Source organism: Megalopta genalis, chromosome 17 (assembly GCF_051020955.1).
Source record: "Megalopta genalis isolate 19385.01 chromosome 17, iyMegGena1_principal, whole genome shotgun sequence".
Taxonomy (NCBI): Eukaryota; Metazoa; Arthropoda; class Insecta; order Hymenoptera; family Halictidae; genus Megalopta; species Megalopta genalis.
Genome location: NC_135029.1, coordinates 6,403,400 through 6,418,509, shown reverse-complemented (window position 1 = coordinate 6,418,509; position 15,110 = coordinate 6,403,400). Strand labels below are relative to the sequence as shown.

The window sequence follows — 15,110 nt, the reverse complement described above, 5'->3', positions numbered from 1 at the left end:
TGAATATTAATGAACAAGGGACAAAGTCAAAGTTCAAAGTCATGTCAAAGTCATATTATATGAATGCCATTAAATTCACCTCTACGCCGCTTACAATATTATACAATCAAAAAATGATGACATTTAAAATGTAGATGCCCTCAACTTTTCGTTACAGTAAAATCTGGTAAAGATTAATATCGTGCCTCAAACTTATTAATTAATTCGGTGATTGAAAAGTGACTGAAAATCAATATTATAGAATTATGCCCAACCATAATTTGTAGAAAACATATATAACCATAGTTTGTAGAAAATAAATGTATGCTGATAATTTGAAATAAAATGGTAATAATAACCTAAGACATCTTATTTCGCTAGTTCGAGTTGAAAGTTGAATGAAAACACAGAATGTAGATAATTTTATTTATTTTATAAACTATTGTAAAAGTTACAATTGTACATTAGAAAAAACGTAGCGGATAGAGTGATATCTATTTTACGATACATACGTGTTTCGATTCTGAGACAGACAGCATTTTACACTTCGCCTATGTAATATAAAACATCCCTTTATGTACCAGTACGATATACAACGGAATACTGATAAACAAAGCATAGTACTTATGTCATAGTATATCCAAAGCCAGGTATCAAATATGAAATAGAAGGATATTGATCTATACAAAAATGCAGTGTTTTAAATAATATTCAATAAATCTGGACGTAAAAAAGTAGCCCTGAGTGGCAAGCTAAAAGTACATTGTGTACCTATGTGTTTATGGCTGTGAATGTTCCAGCTTGTACACGTCGTGATACGCGTTGCGTATTAATGCATATGGGAAACAACTTTCTAATAAATCCATCGTTAAGAATGGCGATTCCTGGACAATTTGGTCCAGCAGTAAGTACACCGATTCTCTGTTTTTAATCGCCTCTTTGTCGGCTTCTTGACCTAATCTGAGCAAGCTAGATGACGCTAGAGCAAGGAATTCTTTCATTCTATCCTCGATATCGTTTTGACCGCAGATAGTGAATAACGCACCGAAAATGTTGTTTATAGCAGTCGCCATACAATGTATATTATTCGAGTGTCCTTCGAGAGATGCGCGATAAAACGAGTTCTCGTTTCGCGCTAATTTCGGAATCGATACCGCCACAAAGACCATCAGCAAACAGACGAGCAAATGCTCGTCTTCATCTACCTCGGACTTCTGACTTCTAAGTGCTGCAGTCAACGTTGGGTCGACTTTGCAAGTTAGACCTGCCGCTGACGTCATTTCCGAGACGACACGCATCGGATCGCCGGAAGGCAAATGATGTCTGAAGTCTAGGATCGAGCTCAAAAGGAACGGTATACGTTCTTCCAGGACGTCGACCAGCGCAGATTGCGCTAACTGTCTGAAACTCAGAATTACACCTATGATCGTAACTCGTTGTAGTACGTTATCGACTTGCTGCAGCCTCTTGAACTGCTCCTTCATCACTTCCGGCTTATCGAAGTTTGTTCTCAAAGCGATTAGAACGTCTTTGTTGCCGGCGACCAGCTTCTTCAGCTGCTGGACTTGACTCGCTATGTGCCACATTAAATTCTCGCTTAGCATCTTCATGCCGTACGGTCCGATCAGTTCGGCCAATGCTCTCAATTCATTGATATCGGAGAATTCCTCTGCGTTGAAAGGTATCGCGCCTTCCACCGATAAGCTGACGAACGCTCTCTGATTGCCCGAGTAACAAATGTTCCCGGCGCTGACTCTTCTCAGCAAAACATCGGAATACCATTGCGTGTACAGAGAAGCAATAGTTTTATCACCGTGACTGTCTAATTCTTGCGTTTGCTGGAGGAGAGCATTGTTAAATACACGCGTTATATCTATGTGTACATAATTCTCAACAGTCTGAAGGACGTTCATGTAAGATCTAACGCTAACGAAGAGTTCCGACGGCTTAGCGATTTCACTAGTATCTGGATTGTACATGACCATGCCAACAAGTGCTCTGGCGAATCTTGATTCTAAATGCTGATGCAGATATTCTCTTGGTGCAAAGGTGTACTCCCATACGTTGATAGTAGGGCAGTAATTGATAGCGTAGCATAACTCCGTTAATGCCATATGAAGCTTATCCATAGTGGTGAGCTCTTCCCTGGTCTTTCTGTAGCTTTCTATACCCGGTTTGTGAATCTCGTACATGTTTTTCTTATTCTTGTCTTTCTTCTTACGATTCACCACTTGCGAGATCAATAAAGCGCAATGTTTTGGTAACAGCTTGTCGCTCATGTTACATTGTTCGTCGCAAATTGCTGTGATAATATTCTTTGCCTCTTTAGCCATTTCGTCTAAAAACATGTTGACGACGGAAAGACTTCTTTCACGGATATGATGACGTTCTTCTGGACAGAGTTCGTGTGTACAGCTTTGGAAGTGGCTGCATATTAAGGGAAATGCAACGGTGTATCTGTTTTGAGCGGGGAATTCTAAGCACATGTGAAATTGATCCTCGAATACTTTACTGTAGAAACAGAAGATAGACAAGTCGGATGTTTCTACCAACATTTCATCCAAATTATCTACCATTTTGGTATGAAATAATACCGTGTCCATAAAGGACGCTAATTCTCTATTATCGGCAAGATTCATGTTACACTTTGCAATAGACATATACGCTTGTAATCTAAACCAATCCAAACGAAATGCGCGGAAGTCGAAAAGTTCGTTATCCTCGACTTGTTTTACAGTTAGACTAGCTATTTTCGAACACATGTCGCTCAGAATTGCTCCTTCGTCTTCGGGGCACACTGGAAGATTTTGAATCATTTGATCTAAAGCAGGAGCATCGAATCCCGACAGAAATTGCACGTAGTACCTCTGCAGTACTTGAGAATATTTCTTTACTAATGCTCTTAATTCTTCACAGTGAAACAGCAATTCCGGCAACTGACGATCTACTAAATCTTCTCCACCTCTACCTTTACTTTTCCCTTGCGTCGGAGGGTTAACGCCGTGTCTTAAAAGCCATAGAACTTCGTCTCTGGCGTGAGAGAGTCCCATTAAAACCAACAATGCCTTTGGTCCTAAAAGACCTGGTTGGTCGGTTAAAATTAACCCTAAGTCTTTCAATGCTGTTCTTAAAAATTTTCTTCTTTCTCTGTGTCTGTAACCAGCTGTCTGTACAGCTTGATTATAGCATTCTTTCACTTCGGATACTCTCTTGCTATATCCTTTTATACTTTCAAAAAATACTTGTATATATTGATGAATATAAATTACTTCGTCTCTGAACAAGGCTAAAACCCAACCCGACTCTAAAGCTGTGGTCCAGAGTTTACTAGGCTGTTCTTGGCTTAAAAATGAGTGACAAAGCGTGAAACCTAAAATAACCCATCTTTCTATTCTGTCTAAGCTCAAAGTTTCGCAAGACATGGTATCGGTTGCCACTGCTTTAAGTATCTTTCCAGGACTGTCGACCAGACTTAGCTTTTTATCTGCTCTCCATGTGTCTGCGGACAAGTTTCTTCCTGGATAAATAGGCCACAATGAAGTGAGGGCATTTTTCAATAATTTAGAATGTGGAACAAATTCTTCTGATAGTTTCTTTAGCGGCGCATCGTAATCCATGATCATTTGACCCAGACGAGGAAAACTGGGATCGGATTGGCTATGAACCATTTCGTGGGCTGCATTAAACAACCCTAGAACTGCTTTACGATCTTCTACTTGCGATAGAAGTATCATCAAACTCACGTACGTAACAACCAAGTCTAAATACCCTTTGGTTAAATCGAAGTTTATTGTGATGTCCATGTGAACACCGCAAGCATCCATTGTAGTTAAAAGTTCACAAACATTGTCTTTGAAATCTAGTAGATCGACGAATGTGTAATAGTATAGAGACAGAGATTTGATAATCTCATTGCGTAAATTTGTAATTGTTTGGAGCGCCTTAATGTCAATATTAGGAAACTTTTTGACAATTGTCTTTATAGAAGACTCTAAAGTTTTATCAGACAGAAAACCAGGCTTTGATTTCGCATCACCACATGCCTTCTTTATATTATAAATACGGGTTAACATTCCAATACCTCTGTCATTTAAAATAGTTAGCTTTTCAGCCAACTTTTGTTGACTAGGTACAATAGGTCGCGCCATTGTTATATTATTCAGTGATATCTCTTACGTGATCACCATAGCTTTTTCATTTCTTTGGCTTTAAATGACAGCAGACCCCACCCCTTGGGGTAATATGCCTTCACCGGATGCGCTTAAAATAGAGTGACCCTATTCTTCCTGCAAGAGAATTTTGATTAATTACGATCACCTTTCATAAGAGAATAATAGAGTGCATTTTCTGCAGTATGTCTTACCTTATCTGCAATTACATGTTTAATATAAATCGATTACACGATGGGAAGAACTTTCTGTATACGTCAGGTACCGAGTGAAGTACTGTCCTTTTTAACGGACAGTATTGCCAACAGTTGCTGGGTTAGTAGCATTGCAGGCGTACTAATTTCAAACAAGTGGGTCTGTGGACCGTGTGGAGCAGTTCAGCGCATTTGAAAAGAAAATCTAAATAAGAAACTTATATGTAAGTACCTATTTTTTAGAAAATATTAATAATTTTACAATAATTAAAACAACAAAAATTACCATTGTATTTGATGCTACAATAGAAGCTAATCGTTCATCTAGAAAGAATACTACGTTTCTTTACTTATAATTTTGATAAAATTTCATGTTAATATTACACTTGTTGGTGGATTTATAAATATAAACGATCATAATTGTTCAAAAATTCATAATTGAATATAAAAATTATGAGTATACAAAAGTATGTACACACGAACGCGCATATTCGAACTACAACAAACACACAAATGGATTATAAAAATAAAACAAATACCTGATAGATTTTTGTTGCCCAAATTGATTGCTTTATTGATTTGGAAATCTCGTGTTTGCATGTATATTGTTAACAAATGTCGGTATTATTGATCCTGATTAAATTTTCTAAAAAACGTAATATTTTTCAAAATTTTAAGATATAAAATTATACATTATGAAAATTTTTGCCTAAGTTTTGTACAGTCTGTAGAATTCTCACATAGTTTTAGTTTTACACCAGATGTTATCGATAATTTACGACACATAAGCTTGTTAGTACGAATCAAGTATTGCTATACTTCATATCTACTACGAGTGCTAAGCATGATTTGATACTGCACATGGCGCGTACATTCAAACGATGAAAATAGTATTGTTAAAAAATGGTATTACAAAAATCTAATTTTAATAATTTATGAACGCAATAATATTCATAAATATGCTTACATATATATTTATCTTAAGATCTTCACACATATAATTTGTAATTTTATATGTGCAACAATATTTATTAATTGTATACTCCTTACCAGAAAATTCAATAAATTCAATGATGTTATTTTCAGTTAATACAAAAATATACAATATATGTATATCATAAACTACTGTTCATTGATTCATTATTTTCTCTGATAAAGAATGAACGTGTTATTTCATTGTTGACAGCTACTTTCTCATAAATTTCAACCACTTGTCGCACATAATTTTTACAAAATATAAGTGTTTATATATGTAATTAATTATACGATTCGAAAGCACTTCCATTCTCAATGTTAATATCTCTAATGTTGATATTCTAATGTAAATGTCAAGAACATATACTAGAAAGCGATAAAACCATCTGCAGTATAAACCAGCCAAGAAATTTATTTCTCACGTAACGTTTAAATGCCAATTGCTTTTTATTGATACCTATAAATAAAATTATTATTTTATTGTATCCGCGGAGCCATTTTACCACTGGATATTTACATCGAACGTATGAGCAAAAACTATTGACATCTGAATATTTACGAGATCGATAATTCTCACAACCGGAAAGAAATATGGCCATCAATAACGGCACAAAAACATTGCCTCCTCGTGGATATATGATAATAGGTATAATCTCACGATATCTTATCCCTCACGGATGTTATTCATTTATGAACACTTTTGGATCATATTCAATTCCCATCTCACCCTACAAAAGTGAACGAGCCTCCCACCCCTTGGTGCGATTCGACGTGGAGCTATTGGCTCGGTTTTACTTCTTTCCCATTTTTCATTAGCACAATCAAACTGGCCGTACGCGAAGAAACAATGGCTTCTTGCCGGTCCCTCGGCCGGGCGGTTTTCCACGCCGAGGAAAAAAGCTATAGATTATCGGAGAAGTCGATTGGGGTTTGTTGGCGTTTGCCCACCCTTTCGTTTATTTTTTCAAAGACCACGACGCGTGTTTTATCTCCGATAGCTTATATACGAGGCGTGTATATTTTTCATAATGGCAATTACAGCGTGCGCAGAGAAACTATTTTTACGCAAAATACATATAAACTGCAGGATAAAAGAACTATACATAGGCAATTATTACTTTTGCTTTATTTAATAAAACACAGACGGTGTAACTTCTCTAAAAAAATTTCTCTCTTCATCAGTTTCGGTAAGAACAGAAAAGAATAAGAATCAAAAAAAAAGTTTTCGGTTATTATGAATATCACTTAATGAATAGCAGTGCAATAACATTAAATAATTATTACAGTTGAATTGACAGTCATTATTATGAGACGCATAATTCACAGTTCGAAGATTGTTTGTATTTCTCTTATATTATATTTTCGTATATCGACGTAATAATAATATGTTTCTGTAAAACTTTTATTATACACATTCTAGAATATGACATCACTTTCTAAAGTTTCCAAAACCAACATTTCTTTCCACAAAAATAAATTCCACAATAGCAGATATTTCCTTAAACGTAATACAGAAATTCCAATAGAATTTGTTTTCATGAAATATCATTATTCACGAATTACATAGAAAAATACCTCGATGCAAAAAATGCAAAAACATTCCGTCGGATTCAATATAGCTGAAAAAAAACAATTTCACTCTTCCGTTTTAAATTTTTTCCATAAAAAAATATAAAAATATCGCGAATTAAAACGTATGGGTCCGAAACTGTATCATACCAGGACGAGAAGATTTACGATCTATCGGCTTGTAAACTGGGATTCTTGAATTGTTATAAGTCCCGAAACTGTCAGGAGGATATTTATGTATAAAAGTGTCATATCTATGGAAAACAAACAACGATTTATAATACGGGATGCTGCCACTATTGATTACAATCCAATTGATCAGACCCGAGATATGTTCAGTTCAAATTCGTAGTTAAAAACTTTGTGAAACACGTTGTGAAAAGAGTGCATTTTTTCAAGCGTGTATACATGCAAATGGTTTTTAATTCGAATTATATTTTCGACTTTCTGCGAATATGCAGTTCTATCAACATCGAGTGGCAAATAGAAACATTTGTACATCATTTTTTCGAACAAAACACATTAGTTAATTCGATGTAGTTGATCGAACAGTTTCATTGTGACTAGAGTGCACGTTTCTGTGCAAGTTGAAAGTGCATCGGTTGCAAGAAGCCATTTAGAAACTTAGCGATTCGAAATTTTTGTTTCATCGAGTCTATATAAATACAATGTTGTTGCAAAATAGAGTAATTATTTTCAACGCTGTATCATTCGATATTATATTCAAGTTAGTTACTATTTCACGAATAAATATGTCAAGTTACTGGTACGCGATCTGAAAAAATTCTCCGAGGGCAAAGAGTTAATATCGATACTTGTCTAAAAACTATCAGAGACGAAATACGTTTCCTACACAGCTGGAACGAAACCGTGCTCCTAACTCCCGCTGTCACACTTTCTATGCGAAGCACGTATGTACGTCGTACAATTTTCAAACAGCTGTCACTCAAAAACTAGCAATACTTTTGAGACACAAAAATTTGAGAATATAATTTGAACATTCTGAAACATCGTTTCCTTTATTAGAACCCGATATCACACTTCCAAGTAGGGTAGCGGAGCCAGTTACCGTAGGGTGACTAATTGCTGTGCATTTGGTTTGTTTTCGGGCATAATTAACTTTATATTTATCGGATAAAACGTATTATATTTCTGTATTAAAAAATATTCAAAATAAAAGAATAAACAAATGTGTGAATAAACAAATTTAACCCTTTGCACTCGGATGTCGTCGATACGGCGACACAATATATTCATGTCAAAGTGGCATCCCTTTTTAATTATTATGTTTCATCATATTGTAAGGTAATCACAATGCATAAATAATGCATACATACAAATATATAAATAGATATGAAAATCTTTCATTTATCAGCTCCTATAAAATTTTCGAGCAGCGTAATAATTTTTCCTTTAATTCGACTCTGTGTAACGAAATCTTAATGATTGCAAAATCAGTTCCGGGTGCAAAGGGTTAATACGTCTTGTTCGATAAACGTAAAGTTAATTATTCCCGAAAACAAATCAAAGCCACATCAATTGATCTCCCTACAGCAACTGACTTGATTACCCTGTATTGAATTAATTTTTAAATTCACTTTTTCGATAAAAGCGTGGACCCAGTGTGACAGCAAACGGTTAATTAATCCACGAAAGCACGATACAATTCCGTGCGAACAACATTTAACAAGAAAACGTTCCATCCGTCGGTTGCGCAGGATCAATAGTTTCCGGGACCAGACATAGTTTTACATCTCTTTGATCAGCGTACCTTCATTATGGTTAAATGGCATTGCTTTATTACAATTCCTGATCTCGGCGAAGACGTCGGACAGGAATGCATCGGGATCGTAGCACGGCAAGCGAAGGTAATCGGGGAGGCTTTAATTATCCCGTGGCCTTCTAACGTGCAATTAATTCCGAATGCGGTTTAGTTTAGCGAACGAAGAGCAAACAATGTATTACCCTCCAGACCGACTAAACGTGGGCGGTTATGTCGAATCGAGAGGAAGTGGGAGAGTCGGCACGACGGGGGATGGGGTTGAAGATGGGCGATGGGGGTTGGGGGGGGGGGGGAGGTTAGGCCACTTTGCGCAAATAGCATGGATCCTGCAGATAGTGCATACTTCCCGTACCCACGGTCGCTATCTTCCGTTGCCCCGTCACCCTTTCGCGCTCTTTGCATCCTCCGCACCTATGCTCTATCGCTTCTGAACATGAGCTTAATGCTCTGTGAATTTGTGATTGCCCCTAATGCAAATCCACGGTTTTAACGGGAGCGTGCTCGAGCCTACTAAAGACCGGTTTTCGAGAAATGAGCCAGTTCTATTCTTCGATTCCCTCTTCAAACATGCGCAGAGACCTGCGTTAATATTCGGTTACGGGGCTGCTTTGTAACCGGCTGGCCCTGCGCACACATCCTTGCCAGCTAACCAAACGTCTATTCTGTGGATGCCTCATTCATGCAGACACTTGTTTTGGCTGCCGGAAATACAACATTTATTTGGAGCGTTCAGGTGCTCCATTGTGACGTTGAAGTTGTCGACGGAGCTGATGGTACACGAAGCAGACATTTGTTTCGCTTGGCAAAAAGGTAACATTCACTTGGAGTGTTCAGGTGCTCCATTGTGTGCGTGTGACGTAGAAGTTGTCGACGAACTAACGGCACAAGGTAGAAACGTAACATTCACTTGGCGCGTTCAGATGCCCCATTATGATGTAAAAGTTTTAACGGTACAAACAGTGAACACTTGTTCCGGTTCGTAGAAATGTAACATTTATTTAGAAGTTTCAGTTGGCTCACTGTAATTTACAAAATATCAACGCAACGAATTTGCATCAAGCATTTGCATGAAAGTATAAATTGAAATCGTAAAGTAACATTCTTTGTTAGCAGAGAACATAATACAGTAAATTCTTCCTAATTGACGCTCAGATTGTGCACAGAAATGGACGATTTGGAAAGAGGAGGTACGATTGGTTCGAGCGGCTTGTTTTTATAGTCGTTGACAATTGGTAACTATAAAAACGAGCCGCAAGGCTCGAACAATCGTATCTGCTCTTCCCAAATTGTCCATTTTTGTGCAGAATCTGAGCGCCAATTAGGGGGAATTTACTGTAGTTATTTTTAAAAATCTTAAAACATGGATGTACTTAACTAGAAACTGTCAATTGACGGGTTTGCAAAAGTGCTTCACCATTTTTATATTTTACAACATACGCTGACAATACTTACTGCAAATGAATGAAAATGGCCGTCGATAACAAAAGATTTATGGCTTTTTCATGGTCATCAAAATGTTGGCACTATATTAAGAAATTGATGTAGTAAAATGCAATTCTAGTATTCATTTTAAAAGTATTAAAAGCATTAAAAAATATTGGAAGCATTAAATTATAAAAAGTATTAAAAAATATTGAAAGTATTAAATTATAAAAAGTATTAAAATAATATCGTTGAAAGATTATATTGATAATGTAAAGTAATATTTTCTGGTACAGAGCTCTCTCTCTCTCTCTCTCTCTCTCTCTCTCTCTCTCTCTCTCTCTCTCTCTCTCTCTCTGTTTATTTCCGAATGAGTCGATAATGAAGATTTATTTGCATATACTTGTCGCCGGGTTTGCAATAAATAGGGACGGTAAACAATGAACAGATACACTGTAAAACCTCTATTCAATAGCGCGCGCACCTGGGCGAAATGCGAACTCAATTGTTTTGAATATGACATGGACTGCGACATCATTTTATTGTGTGTACATTAGCGACTTCTTTTTTATCTAGACTCATCCGTTCTCAATTTAAAGCACCAATTCATTATTTTTTTTCAAAAGTGAACTGAATTGTGGGGTTTTTAATACTTCCTCTACAGATATTTGAGTAATCATTGCTAACCTATTTATTTTTTAACAAATTTTTATTCTAATGAACGATATTTTAAAAATAAGCATATCAATAAATGTTTAAATAGTAAAGCTCTAAAATATTTCATTCTTTACATACTTTTGTTGCCTACGCAAGTGTTAATGATACATTTTGGCTATTAGACAAGCTATTTTGCAAATGATAGTGCTTCGGATTACACAATGAATATTTACAAAAGTTTCATATATTGTATAGCTAAAAAAACATAAAAAATACAGTTACACACTGATTTTAGCGTTTTGTTGATACCATGTAGGAGAAATTAGGAATTACACATTACACTGTCTTGTAGAGAGAAACTTCTCCGAAGCCATACATGATAGTTTTTCTTATCTTTTGAATAAACAAGCTTGAGCGCGTCGCGTGTTATAATCTTATGATTGCTCCCGACACAAATCCTCGGTTTTACCACGAGCTGGTTTAAGCCTCTTAAAGCTTGGGTTTCAATAGATGAACATGTCGACAAACTGTGTGTGCACACGTATAGTTGCAGTATTATTATAGTATGGTTCACTAGCCTGTCCATACCTGTTCCATAGGCACAGTTTTTTTTCCCTCGTAAACACAATACCTCGTAAACACAATAATAATAATCTTGTAATCTAGGGAAACAGAAATCGATTAATTGTTATAAAAGTCTACTTTAAATATTATGTAATATGTACAATATTACAAAATGTTCCATTTCTTCGTGTAAATATTGTAAAACGTTTGATTTCCTTCTGTTTATTTGGTCAAACTTATTACTTTAAAATATGATGATTTGTTAGCTTAAAGTGTCTAATAAAGATGATTGAGGTATTATCCTTTATTGCAATTATTTCTCAGGATCGTACGAGTGTCTGCGACTGTGCATTAAATAATATTGGTCGCTTTATATTCACGAAAGAATACAAAATCTGGTAACATTAGATTCATGGCATTCGTCAAAATGACGAGATTTTGTAATTTATGATTATTGAGACTGCAATATGGGAAATTTATTAGGATACGTTTATGAGGAATTTATTCAATTTTGTTACTTGACGCAAACATTATAATAAAAATCGTCGAAACTCCAAATAAATATATTATTGTTACTTCTACAAAGTAATATAACATATTTGCTTCTAGTAGTCCATAAACCCAGTGTTATACAGAGCGACAAAATTATAAGACACTCTTGAATTCTAATGTTTCTTAAAATCACGGTTTTTGTATGTGATCATATATGTATAACTAGCATTTCCCAACAGGTTTCAATAATATTCAAATCCGGTGATTTTGCTGGCCACGGAAAAATATCTATATTTTTATCTTCGAAATAAGCTCGTATTATTTTTGCAGTAAGCACAGCTGCGTTATCATATTGAAAGATATATTTTTGCTCAGCTATTTTTGTGCATATTTTGACAGTTGTCTATTAACAATATCCACATACGTTCTACTATTCATTTTTGTAGAAACAAATTCCGTCTTTTCATAGTATCCTATAGCTACCCACATCATATCATCCATTTGTCGTCTCTGCTACACAATTTCTTCTTTTCTCAGATCATGAAAATAATAATTTAGGCCATCAAAACCGTGTAAATTAAAACGCTTTTCGTCAGAAAAGATTACTTTTTTCCACTTTTTATGCGAATGTATCCAATGTTTTGAAAATTTCAATCTAGCTTGTTTATATCTATTACTTAGTGGCGGTTGCTTCTTCATTTTAAGCCTTTTCAAATGCAACTCGTTCCCACATAGGATTCCGTTGCTATTTGCTGTATTATCATTGTAGAATTCGAAGCATGTCTTAAGATTTGTCGCTTTTCTCGCACAGCTGTTGATTTTTTACGATTACCAGGGTTCTTTCTAACATATTTTTCTTTATTTTTTAAATGGTTATGAATAACACAACGACTTCTCCCTAATATATAAACAATTTTTCCCACTAAATAGTTTCCCTTGTTTAAATTGTTAATTATATTGATCTCCGTTGAATTTAGTCTTTATCCGTGCGGCATTTTGTATAATCAAAAACTATTGCACACACAATATCATTTTAAATACAGCACGCCTAATAACAACAATTTGAAACAAAAATCTCTTTTCGTTATGTTTAGTTCGCCGGTTTACCGGAGACTATCTTATAATTAGTATATCATACAACTGAGCGATATGCTTTTCTAGGGTGTAAACAATAATACTACGAGTGAAAGAGAAATCAATTTCTAAATTACATCGAATTTTTCGCAATTTTCGCGAGTGTCTCACAGTTTCGTCGCGGTGTGTATTATACCTATTGGAAATGGGTAGATAAATAAAAGTAAAACGCAGTGAATTAAACTTATCCCTTTTAGTTTATTAATTTGATGTACGAGGAAGGACCGTCTTTACTCTCCTGATTGCTCCAGGAGACTGAAGACTATTCACAAAGACGAAACCAAAAACGTCACCTAAAGACAAAGAGCACTCTGTTCTATATACATATGAAATCATTGTTTATCTAATGGTACTCTGGCGAGACTCTCGGCGTCGATTCGTTTTTGTAACTTATATGCTAGAAGGAAAAACTTCTGACTATTCAAAAGAGAGAAAATAATCCAATAATACCCAAGTTGTCCTAATCATCAACTGCCTTAATAACCATTGTTGCGTTCATTCCTTCTAAACTGGCGCATGCATCCAACGAATCTATCAATCCTTTCATGATACCTTGGAGTCCTTGGACTTCTGTCGGGCTGGGATTCTACCGAGAGGCAACTTTTACGGTTGAAACTTTGGAGGAATGGTCCCTTTGAAGGATGCAGACGGAGAATAGGATGATCAACGCACGGGTAAACGGTCCGGGAGGGAGAGGGTGTAGGTTGGACACGGTGAACAGATACGCGGAGAGGAATCGCGTTGAACCGAAATGCTGAGAAAGGTGGAGAAGAAAGGGGAGGTGGTCGGAGGTTCGGAGAGAAAGGGAAAACGAGAAAGAATAAACGCTAGGAAGCGCGGCGCAAAAGTAAGAGATGGGGGAGAGAGATGAGAGTAGTTCGCGCGATGCGAATGACTGCGATTCGTCCAATTATCGGTTGGCACCAAAAGTGCTGGGTCTGGCTCGCCTGCCAAATGGGAAATAGCCGGCGAACTGCAGAGGCAAGCTATAGCCGGCTATGGTCCTACGAACTCTGTGTGCGGGGAAACTCAAGCCTGTACCTTCTACTCTCTCGCCGACTACGACATGAACTGGCTGAGTATAGGAGTGGCCCGGTACGATTTAAACGGCAGTCGCCGAAAGATAATTTGACCTTCTGCGATTCGCTAGTTTTCCCTTCTTCCGAAGTCGTCCCTCCTATGGACTCGAAGTCTCGCTAAGGATCAGGATAGAATGGCCCATTCAGATTAGAAGTTGAACTACCGTTCCCAGAAAGAAATGAAAAGTTTCCCTTGGATATGCTAATGGGCGAACCGTGAATTTGTGACGCTGTTGCGTTTGCCTCTGTTGTGGCCTGTTTTTCGAAAGAAGAAATCTCGAGTACGTTGATCGTCACGTTAGCAGGGGAGACACTTTGATTTTAGTACACAATTGCAGATAAACTATCGTATTTACAACGTCAATTGTTGTACGAACCTCTTACCTACTTATCTGAGGTTATTCAGTTACAGTGGTTTTGTAGTACATTAAAGAATATTCAAGTTCTTAATATAATATGGGAAGCGGGTAAAATGTTACAATCTTTGTGCTACAAGGTTTCTAGCCATCATCGTATATTTTTATATCCACGGTTCCTTTAATAGTTTTTCTAATTTTTGTACGATGCATTCTAAAAGTTTAATTGTGATATTAAATTGTAGCAATTTTAATTTTATTATAATTAATTTTAATATAACCTAATAAATATAGACACTTATTTAAATTATAAGATGAAGAAATTTAGACGTTGAAATCTCTTATAATCGACACCGACTGTCGGTGTTACAATCGTCCCCGGACGCACTTTCAAACTTTAATTATAAATTGTTATTTTATTATTGGGTGTTATTTATAACATGCTTATTAATAAAATGTAACTATTAGTATTTCTTTAAGACATTTGAAGTTAGAGATTTAAAATAAGAAGGAAGAATATATTTGCTAAGAAAGCACTTATATCACAATTTTAAAGCAGTAAGGAAAGTTGGCTTTTAGGTACCGAAAAGTTATTTTCTTCCTTATGCAGATGCTTATTGCCTAGTTACCTAAGTATGATAGAAGATGAGTGTCTGAACCGTGTAATAATATGTATCATATATTTTGTAATATTTAATGTATTACTTTGCAAATGATAGTGCTTCGGATTACACAAT

At 36.0% G+C, this 15,110-nt stretch overlaps 1 protein-coding gene across 2 annotated transcripts; it reads right to left on the bottom strand.

The window, feature by feature from the left end:
• Positions 1-391: 391 nt before the first annotated feature.
• Positions 392-4,485, bottom strand: Hem (Nck associated protein 1 Hem). 2 transcript variants are annotated; one of them, XM_076527269.1, is made up of 3 exons: positions 4,343-4,485; positions 751-4,265; positions 392-659 (listed from the first exon to the last, which is right to left on the bottom strand). In XM_076527269.1, the coding sequence occupies exon 2, from the start codon at positions 4,125-4,127 to the stop codon at positions 759-761; it is 3,369 nt and encodes a 1,122-aa protein (XP_076383384.1). In that variant the 5' UTR covers positions 4,128-4,265; positions 4,343-4,485; the 3' UTR covers positions 392-659; positions 751-758. The 2 variants fall into 2 exon arrangements, with proteins under 2 accessions (XP_076383384.1, XP_033334428.1); XM_033478537.2 differs by having other exon boundaries at positions 392-4,265.
• Between the last annotated feature and the right edge of the window lie 10,625 nt (positions 4,486-15,110).